Here is a 10543-nt window from a genome sequence, read left to right as displayed (position 1 = left end):
AGGTTACCACAGCGACGATATATATCATTCTACTGCACGTATGTGTAACTGTCACTACTCTTAAACAGCTGGACCAATTTGAATAATTTTTTTGTATGCGTGGCGCCCTGGATGGTTTAGATTCACAAATCAGCCCCGCAGATGGCGCTGCAGTCGGTATCTAGGTTATTTATCTATACAACAAATAACCAGCTGGTATATATATAAATCTTCTGTGCATGTGCTCGTAACTAAACTCCTAACCGGCTGATCAGATTTTGTTGAATTTTTATGTGTGTTCAAGTGGAGTTGAGAATGGTGTACAGGACAACGTCAGTCGGATCCACTAGTATAATATATAATTATTTAATATATGTGAAGAAATAAAAGACAAAACAATAAAAAAACACGTATATTAAAACATCGTTTTTAGTAAAAGCTAACGTAAAAATACTGTTTCATTTTATGATTCGTTTTAATATTGCACTTCACATCCATAATTATTTTCATAAGGATTCAAATATATCACGATTTACGCAATTCTATATCAGATTGTCGTAACGTGTGGTAGAAATTACGACCCGTTAAGAACCCGGGCGTCAATCGCAATATAGCATTTTAATGTGATTTTTTGAATAAAATTAACACATGTGCGCATGTTATTAAAAAATAAATTCGATTATCGCAATTATATAAATAAAAATAAAAAAAGGTTGGTAGCGTTTTATACTTATTACAATAAAAAATAATCACACATTAACGCAAGTAACCATTCCTCTCTTTCTGTCAAGTTTTGTTCAGGTTATAATAAAAAGCAGCGAACTTCAGATAGATTTGACAGATAACAGTTGACATTACTTAATTAAGTAAAAATCATTCCATTGGAATGCACCTCAATGTTGAACATATAATTATGAAAGTAAAATGTCAAAATGACAAATGAGGTAATAATCAAGTTGATTATTTCTTAATCAGCCTTCTAAGCCTGATACGATAGTATGCTTCCAATGTTTCAAAAACTTTATTTAAAAGTTAATTGTCAAACTGACAATTGACAAGTTGACACATCCATTTTTCTTTGAATAATGCTCTAAGATAACTTTTCGCTTTAAGAATTAGACTTCGCAGTTATATTCATGAGTTAACTCACTGTTGTCATTGAGTTAGCGCAATTGCGCTGTTGACAAAACATCTTTAACTGGCTGTTTCAGGACAGAATGAATTAATCACTACTTATACAATAGATTTTAATAAAAATTCACAAATACAAAAAAGCTTTGGTTTTATGCGTTAGGTTTAAATTGTTCTAATTTCGTGTTTATATATTCTATGGCATCTTCTAGTATTTGTACTTCACATTCTTTTAGGAGCTTTATATTTTTTCTGAAAAAAAAAAAGCATGATTTTAGTTAGAAGTGCTTTAATAATTCTGAATTTAGAAAGTTTTTACGAATTATTTAAGCAAAAGTTCATAAAAACGGTTCTGGGTTCGATTTCTAAAAAAAGATTTGTAAGCCATCAACCTACATATTTTATTTTGCTCATATATATATACACATGTGAAAATAACAAGAGAACTGAAAAAGGCAGATCCATGCCCCTTCCTCACAATCGTGTAGCCCCCAATATCTCAAACAACTCCCAAGGGGACTCTTTGTATCGAAGAAGTCGCATGAATGAAATGAAATTAATTATTTTTCTTTCTTCCTAATGTTTTTCTGTTTCTTAACAATTTATTAAACATATTTACCTATTTAGACTTTCCGCATCCTTCACCTCAAACTTTTTGTAAGCTGAGATCAAAATATTACATCGCGTTAATAAATACGTGTATGCGCGTGCGTCGATATCACAACCCACTTCCTTTGCGCTGGATTCTTCTGACGACACCAAATCACTAGGGACACCGGATTGGCTCCATTTTTCTAATTCATCTAAAAAGACATTTTAACAAGTGTTCAAAAAAACATATATTGTCGCCTATAGTCTTCCTTGATAAACGAACACACAAACAAAACGACACGCAAAACCCAAAATGATCAATGAAATACCGAAAAGGATAAGGGAGCGTTCAAGTATTACGTCAAGCAATTTTTGGAAATTCCCCCCCCCCCCCCCCCCCCTCCATGTAATGCGCCGTAACGTTTTTCTGTACCCAATATTAAAACGTTTCGTGACCTCCCAGTGACTCTTTATACCTAAAAGTTACATTGTAAAGTACTGGAGAGTCGAAAGTACAATTACGCGTAATTCAATCCCCGCCCCGCATCGTAACGTTTTACAAAAGGAAATTCGTTATGTAATACTTACATTATAAACTTACCCTTATTCATATTGAATATCCGTATAAATGCTAGTAATTCGGGCATAATAATTTTCCCCTTTTTGTAAAGTCGGTATTGGGTGACATAATTTAACCCTAGCTTCGTTAAAAGCGACATTTTCAATCCTCGTAACGGATCACTTGAACTCACTCCCATTGTTAGAGTTAGATAATCATAATCGTTGTTTGGATAGACGAAACTGAAATTAAATAAATATATGAAATATCATTTATACCACAGCCTTCGAGTATACGTCTTTTAACCGTGCGTTCTACCCTATGAACCAGTGGATAATTTACACAGAATAGCAATCCAATGGGCTGCAACTCTATATCAAAATGTCAAAGTAAAAAATCATTTATTCATGTAGGTAACAATGTACACTTTTTTTTTATGGCTCTGGGACGATTTGTGCATTAGCCAGCGTCAAGTATAGGATTTTTTTTTATAATTCGTGCTTGTCTTTAGAAATTCGACCGTGTCCTCCATGTACGGTTTAAGTACTCGCCCGGTACCGCACAACCCTCCCAAAGGCCGAGAACAAATTAAAATTAAAATAAAACTTGCCCTCGAACCGGGAATCGAACCTGGTACCCCTCACCTAGCTGCGCCTTAATAAGACCGCTAGGCTAAGAGGCCCCTCAATGTACACTTATGAATGTCAAAAAAGAATTATTCATTTACTACCAGTTCTCAAATGAAGGGCGTAGAACGGAAGAGAAGAACTGGCAATAAACTCCCCGCCACTCTTTTTAATAGCCAAGTTTTTTGTTTTACACAACCTTTGTAAGGAGCTGCAACCATTACACCATGTTCCACATGACATCTTAAGTAATAAATAATAATGAAATAAATTTAAAACAAAGATTTGTCCTCTATCAGCATGAGCACGTATGTACTTACATTCTCGTGGGGACAACACGCAAATACATAGTCGAAACAACTAACATCACCGCATACACGAATTCAAGTACGACAAGTCACCACAAGTAGCACCCTATATATGGATCTTAGTCTTAAATTTGGTATTATTAAAATCAGATTTTAAATGTATAAATAACGGGCAGGAGGCTCACCTGATTTTAAGTGACACCGTCGCCCATGGACACTCAATCAGTAAGCTCGCAAGAAGGACCTGAGCACTGCTCATGTCAAGTGAACTTATCGACTTAAATAAAAATAAAACAGTGACGGCACAACCTTTTTAGTTATGAGATTTTAGAATGTTTTATGATCAACCAAATAGGCAAGGGAGCGTTCAAGTATTACGTCACGCAATTTTTGGAGATTATTGATACCCCCATGTAACGTACGTAACGTATCTGTACCCAAGTATAGTAAAACGTTTCGTGACCACCTAGTGACTCTTTATACCTAAAAGTTACCATTATGTGGTGTAAAGTACTGGAAAGTCGAAAATAATATTAACAATAACGCGTTATTAATTCCCCGCCCCGCATCGTAACGTTTTACAAAAGGACCCCCCCAAATTCGTTACGTAATACTTGACTCTCCCCAAGTAGGTTTCCTCACGATATTTTCCATCACCGTTCAAGCGAATGGTGCACAGCCTGGGATGAAACCTATCACCTCAGGGATGAGAGTCGCACGCTAAAGCCACGGCCAACACTGCTCTTTTTAATACAGCCGATAAATGATATATAAGTAATATACAGATTTCTTCTATCGAGTACGTTAATAAGGCAATTATTTCGTTGGCAATAATCGATATAACAGTTCGCACAGTGATGCAACATGCGTAATCAGTTACGTGATCATTATATCATAGTATTACAAAGGAAATTGTTTACTAACGTCAACATTTATTTGTTTATTTATTCTAAAATATGATTATTAAACCTGTACGAGCCAAGGTTGTACTTTTTGCTCACTCAGGCTTTCTTAGTTTTCTCAGCGTGGAGATTTCCAAATCGTCGGAGTTACGCCCAGAGAGTATAGACGTAGGCACTCTCTTCAACAGTTACGATTGCAAACGTACCCAGTATAACGTAGCGTAAGGAATATGATAAAAAGCATGCAGCTAAATTGCTCGCGAGCTCTCTGGCATTGAGAGTGTCCATGGGCGGCGGTATCACTTAACATCAGGTGAGCCTCTTGCCTGCTGTTCTATAAAAAAAAGAATGGCAAAGGATGTGTTTTTAAATTTCCGAAAATGTCGAATATCTCGAAAACCGAAAGAAAACACAAAACTTATTATTCTGAACTGCCACAACCATACCATAATTATGACATATCCTGTATATTCACACGGATGTTGGCGCCTAACAATTTGACTAATAGGATATAACAACATAATATTTAAATGATCCTAATCCTTGGGATTGATTTGCTCCAGTTTGTATGACTCAAAAGTTAGCGATTAAAAAGAGTGGCGGAGAGTTTCTCGCCCACTCTACGCCCTTGTCTTGCGAACTGGTAGTAAATGCAATTTAACATATTTTCCGTAGACGTTCATAAGTATACTTGGTTACCTATATGAATAAAGTTATTTTGAGTTTGAGTTAATTTACCCATTATGAACGAAGAGGTCCTCGTTGGGGCGAGGGCCATAGAAAATGAACACTTGTTCACCGGGCTTAAAGTCGCGTTTTGCATAAGATTCACCTCTGTTCTTCTCTTTGTTGAAGTCCGTACTGATCTGAAATTGCATACATTTATTATGAAATTTATATACATGCATTGGAATAAAACCTATTCGAAATGTTCTAAGCAAGGATTATTAATTATTAAACAAACAATTGCCATGAACGGCTATGTTCTAGCTGTGTATAATGAAATGCTGCTTACTCGAGTGAACGGCCACAAATATTTGGGAAAATTAATAAAAACATTACGATATATATACAAAAGTTCAGTGGATATTTAAAGACCACATAACAACGCAAACGCGTTACGCTATTTAGTTTTCACTTGTAAATTAATTAATTAAATTAATTAACATAAAACTATACAAGAAAATATGACATCACAAATATTACACATTTGAAAATCTGCATTAAAATAATTTCCACATATCATGGTCTCAAGTGTGTGCCCGATTCCAACCCACACACACCCTCCCAAATACTCACTCACATACACACACTCACTTACTCTCTCTCTCACACACACACACTCTCTCTCGCACACACAAATACACTCACATACACACTCTCACTTACCCACACACCATACACTCACTCACATACACACTCTCACTTACCCACACACACGCACGCACTAACACATACACGCACATCCATACAACTCTATTTCTGTGGGAATCTTGTTGACTGTTTTGATTAGTTCATTTTTTTAGAAACTTTAAATTTTGTTGCCTACTCATATATGTACTTTTTTTTTGTTATGACTCAGTATGACTTTGCTGTGGAATGGAAGCCTGTTTATCCATATCACAGGTTCTTACCTAGCTTGGAAACCAGTCTCCCAATACCTTCTTAATTGTAATCGTTCTGTTTGGTTCAAATGTTATATGGGGGAAAATAAACAATTATTATTATTAGATGAGAAGTGGGATTTTCTTAAATAATAAAGCTGTAGAGAGAACTTTACCTTCCCTTGCTCGTGATTGCACATGTCCCACAATGGTATGAAGGCTGTTGTCTCAAAGTCCGTCAGCTGAATGTGGTTCTGACGAGTCATCACCGTTGACACTGCCCATCTGTAAATAGTAGGATCTATATATATAAAAATGAATCCCCATTTCCCTTGGTCACGGCACCACGCGTGAACGGCTGGACCGATTTTGCTAATTCTTTCTTGGTTGTGTTTGTTATTGTCAGTTAAAAAAGAAAAAATAAATTAAAATTAAGAAAATTGCGCGGAAAATTATAATGTTAAGCTATTAAACCACCATACAAATCAAACTTTTTTGATGTAACCTTATGGCGTTCGATATAACATTGACAGAATGCGTGCTGCAAATATCGTCAAAGATGCTTCGATCGGAGTTATTATATTGATCAAATACATATAAAATAATAATCAATAAAATCCAATAAGAAAATTGACTAGAAAAATAAAACGCAGTCAATTTGCATTTTTTTAGAGTAGCCTATCAGACACGCCATCAGGAAAATCTTTATATTATAATATTAATTAAACAAAGTATGATAGTACCGACTGCAGCGCCATCTGCAGAACTTTTTTTTTTCTTTACTTGGGGAAATGCATTGCGCATACCCTACCGCGGTGCGACTGCTTAGTGGGGGAGGGTTATGTGGGACTCGCGAATGTGCATACCCACTAAAACCCCAAGGCGCCACCAACAATCGCCTTAGGCGGGATGCGGTAACAGCAGAGCCTTATCCGCTTATCTGCAGAACTTTACGCTAACCTAGCTTACAGACCAAGTGAATCCACACTACATTACTTATAATAAAGCTTCTATTATACAGAGCTGGACAGACGATTGGCCAAAATCCCAAAGGAGGAGAAGGTGAACCCATAGTTTTACTTTGTCATTAGTAAATAACTTTGTTGCCCGAAGGTGGTATTCCATTCTTCAGTTGTGGCAACAAAAATGCCGGATACTTTGTAAAGGATACACCGATATTTACCAAACACACGTATTGTTAATGAATGTTTTCAAAATTGTATGAATAAAGAAAATACGACGAAGTTCTCCGCTTTAATTAGAACATAAATATATATAGTATTGTCTTTGATTAACATAACCTTTACACATTTAAAGAAAAACTTTTTACCGGATTAAAATTATCACCGTGACCACGCACGCTGTAAAGCACGCGAAACGTCGGATAAATATAAAATTATTTATTTAATTATATTTAAATTATGTTAAATAATTGTAAATTTATAATAATACATAACTTTAATCCGGTAAAAAGTTTTTCTTTAAACATAAATATTTGTACCCTTATTTTTTAACTAAATAAAAATATCATTTATTCATACCGCGCACATAAACGCCAATAAGAAAATTAACTAGAAAAATGAAACGCATCTAATTTTTTAAGAGTAGCCTATCAGACACGCAATCAGGCAGATCTGTCGTCGTTTAGCCCTAGGCCCGGGTGACAAGTAAAAAAATAAATCAGTGGCGCTACAAACTCTTAAGGTCTTGGCCTCAGATTTCTGAATCTGTTTCATGATCATTTTTAAATCTAATAGGTAAGTAGGTGATCAACCTACAGTGCCTGACACAAGGCGTCGACTTTTTGGGTCTAAGACATGTCGGTTTCCTCACGATGTTTTCCTTCACCGTTCGAGCAAATGTTAAATGCGCACATAGAAATAAATTCCATTGTTGCACAGCCGGGGATCGAACCTACCACCTCGGGTATGAGAGTCGCACGCTGAAGCCACTAGGCCAACACTTCAGTTTTTTAAAAGTCAGTTAATATAAAGAGCACTCTAACATCAATTTATGTAAATAACGTAATAAATTCGTGTTTCGCGATAAAAACATATTTTCTGTTCGTGTCTCTAACATAACCTATTCGTCCAAATCCCTATCATTTATCGACCGCAAAGCAATTTACTGTAAATTATGCAATTCCAAGGAAGTATTTTATAATGTGGTTATGACTTTCAATCACGTTTTAAATTTACGATTATCCTTTCACATTTATTAGTTTCTACTCGAGTCTAAACACCTTGCCTTATCTCAGCCCATATTTGTTTTTTGCGGGTTAAAATTGAACCATAAAGTAGAAATGTCCCATTTCGTAATTTAATATTCAGCGTGCGACTTGAGAGTCATAGGAAGTAGGTAGTCCCTAAGATCGTAGGTCCGATACCCGGCTGTGCACCAATGGACTTTCTTTCTTTTTTTTTATTTTTTTTTTTTTTTTTTTTTTAGAACGGGGGGCAAACGGGCAGGAGGCTCACCTGATGTTAAGTGATACCGCCGCCCATGGACACTCTCAATGCCAGAGGGCTCGCGAGTGCGTTGCCGGCCTTTTAAGAATAGGTACGCTCTTTTCTTGAAGGACCCTAAGTCGAAATTGGTTCGGAAATACTTCAGTGGGCAGCTGGTTCCACATAGTGGTTGTGCGCGGCAAAAACTGCCTTGAAAAACGCTCAGTTGTGGAACGGCGGACGTCGAGGTGATACGGGTGGAATTTCGTATTCTGTCTCGACGTCCGATGATGAAATTCAGCTGCAGGTATTAATCCGAACAACTCCTCTGAACACTCTCCATGGTAAATGCGGTAGAAGATGCAGAGTGACCCCACATCTCTACGCAACGCCAAAGGATCAAGCCGCTCGGAGAGGGATTGGTCGTCGACAATTCGAACCGCTCTGCGTTGTATACGGTCAAGTGGAAGGAGCTGGTACTGGGGAGCCCCCGCCCAGAGGTGAGAGCAGTACTCCATGTGGGGCCGAATTTGCGCTTTATATAGTTGCATGCGGTGGCCCGGAGTGAAGTACCGCCTCGCCTTGCTGAGCACACCAAGCTTTTTGGAGGCTAATTTAGCCTTTCCCTCCAAGTGACCGCGAAACTGAACGTCGTTCGATATGTCAACGCCAAGTATTCCAATGCTGGCTGTGGCTTTAAGAAGAGTGTTTTCGAAAAGAGGAGTAGCGACAAAGGGTGTTTTTTTAGCGGAAAACGCGCAAACTTGTGTCTTCTTGGGGTTAAATTGGACTAGGTTTTGTCTGCCCCAGTCTGAGACTCCACGTAGTAGAGTTTCGACTTCAGACACAAGTTTGTTCCGGTACTCATCAACAACTGCCCGAGAAATACCTGCCCGGCCAGTGTAAAGAATATCCCCAGTGCTGTCATCCGCATAGCAGTGAATGTTGCTAAGTTGCAACATATCATTGATATGCAGAAGAAATAGGGTCGGGGATAGAACACAGCCTTGTGGGACCCCAGCGTTCACGGGTTTAAGGTCGGAACATGCTCCGTCGATAACGACCTTGATGCTCCGATCGGCCAGAAAGCTGGAGATCCAATCGCATAATTTCTCGGGAAGCCCATAGGCTGGAAGCTTCGAGAGCAGTGCTCTGTGCCACACCCGATCGAAGGCTTTCGCTATGTCCAAACTTACCGCCAACGCCTCCCCCTTGGACTCAATTGCTTCCGCCCACCTATGGGTAAGGTATACAAGGAGGTCACCAGCTGAGCGACCACGACGAAAGCCGTACTGAGAATCGCTAATCAACTGGTGACCTTCTAGATAACTCAAGAGCTGGCAATTAATAATGGTTTCCATTATTTTGGAGAACAAGGAGGTTATAGCTATTGGGCGATAGTTGGACGGATCAGAGCGATCGCCTTTTTTTGGGATCGGATGTATCGAAGCGGTCTTCCAGCACTTCGGGACAGTGCCGAGCGAGTACAGGTACCGGAAAAGGCGCGTTAAGACCGGAGCCAACTCAGGAGCACAAGTACGCAGCACAATTGGGGGGATACCATCCGGCCCGCTCGACTTATGAATGTCCAAGGAAGATAGTGCTTTGCGGACAGCACGTTGCCGGAATGTGATTTCCGGCATCGAGGAATCACACCGCGAAATGGTCGGTGGTGATCTCCCTCGGTCATCCAAAGTCGAGTTGGACGCGAAGAGACAGCCCAAAAGGTCGGCCTTCTCCTTCGCAGTGTGGGCCAGAGAGTCATCCTCCCTGTGCAGTGGCGGAATGGAGGGCTGACAAAAATTCCCCTGGACAGCTTTGGCGAGAGACCAGAAGGCTCGAGTCCCTGAAGGGAGTTGGGCCAATCTCTCGCCAAATCTGGCAATGTGCTCTGACTTTGCCTTAGTGATTTCTCGTTTGAAGGACCTGGAGGCTGAGTTATATGCTGTTTTAAGTTCGCTGGTATTGGCATCACGAGATTTCGCCGCTTCCGCCCATGCCTTAAAGCATTCTCGCTTTCGACGCGAGGCCGCCTTGCAAGAACGTTTAAACCAGGGCTGAGACTTGCCACCGATCGGCACCGCAGAAAATGGAATAAAGAGTTCCATGCCCTGCAGAACCACTTCGGCGACAGAGGCGGCGACGGAATCTGGAGCTTCCGGCGAAAAGCACATAGGCCCCCAAGGGTAGGACGCAAAGAAAGACCGCATCCCGTCCCAATCTGCTGACTTATAGTGCCAAATACGGCGACAACCCATAAAGCGGGGCCGTGAAGGGCGCGTAGATGGCACAGTACTCCGGACCACACAATGATCTGATGAACCCAATGGCGGGTCAACAGACACTTGATAGTTCTCCGGATGTGAAGTCAGCAGAAGGTCCAACAAAGAGGGTTT

General features: G+C 39.4%; 1 protein-coding gene across 1 annotated transcript in view; it reads right to left on the bottom strand.

The window, feature by feature from the left end:
* Positions 1-1235: 1235 nt before the first annotated feature.
* Positions 1236-10543, bottom strand: part of LOC125057330 (actin-histidine N-methyltransferase) — a 30930-nt gene continuing 21622 nt past the window's right edge. Inside the window, exons 5-9 of the mRNA XM_047660974.1 lie at positions 5877-5985; positions 4835-4962; positions 2303-2502; positions 1730-1913; positions 1236-1362 (exon numbers count right to left, since the gene is read on the bottom strand). Of these exons, the coding sequence (XP_047516930.1) occupies positions 1263-1362; positions 1730-1913; positions 2303-2502; positions 4835-4962; positions 5877-5985 (721 nt within the window). The 3' untranslated portion in view covers positions 1236-1262. The remainder of the gene's footprint in view (positions 1363-1729; positions 1914-2302; positions 2503-4834; positions 4963-5876; positions 5986-10543) is intronic.

The sequence above is a fragment of the Pieris napi genome, chromosome 16, assembly GCF_905475465.1.
Source record: "Pieris napi chromosome 16, ilPieNapi1.2, whole genome shotgun sequence".
In the NCBI taxonomy this organism is placed as follows: domain Eukaryota; kingdom Metazoa; phylum Arthropoda; class Insecta; order Lepidoptera; family Pieridae; genus Pieris; species Pieris napi.
Note: the sequence above shows the minus strand (reverse complement) of the source record. Positions and strands in the feature narration are given on the sequence as shown.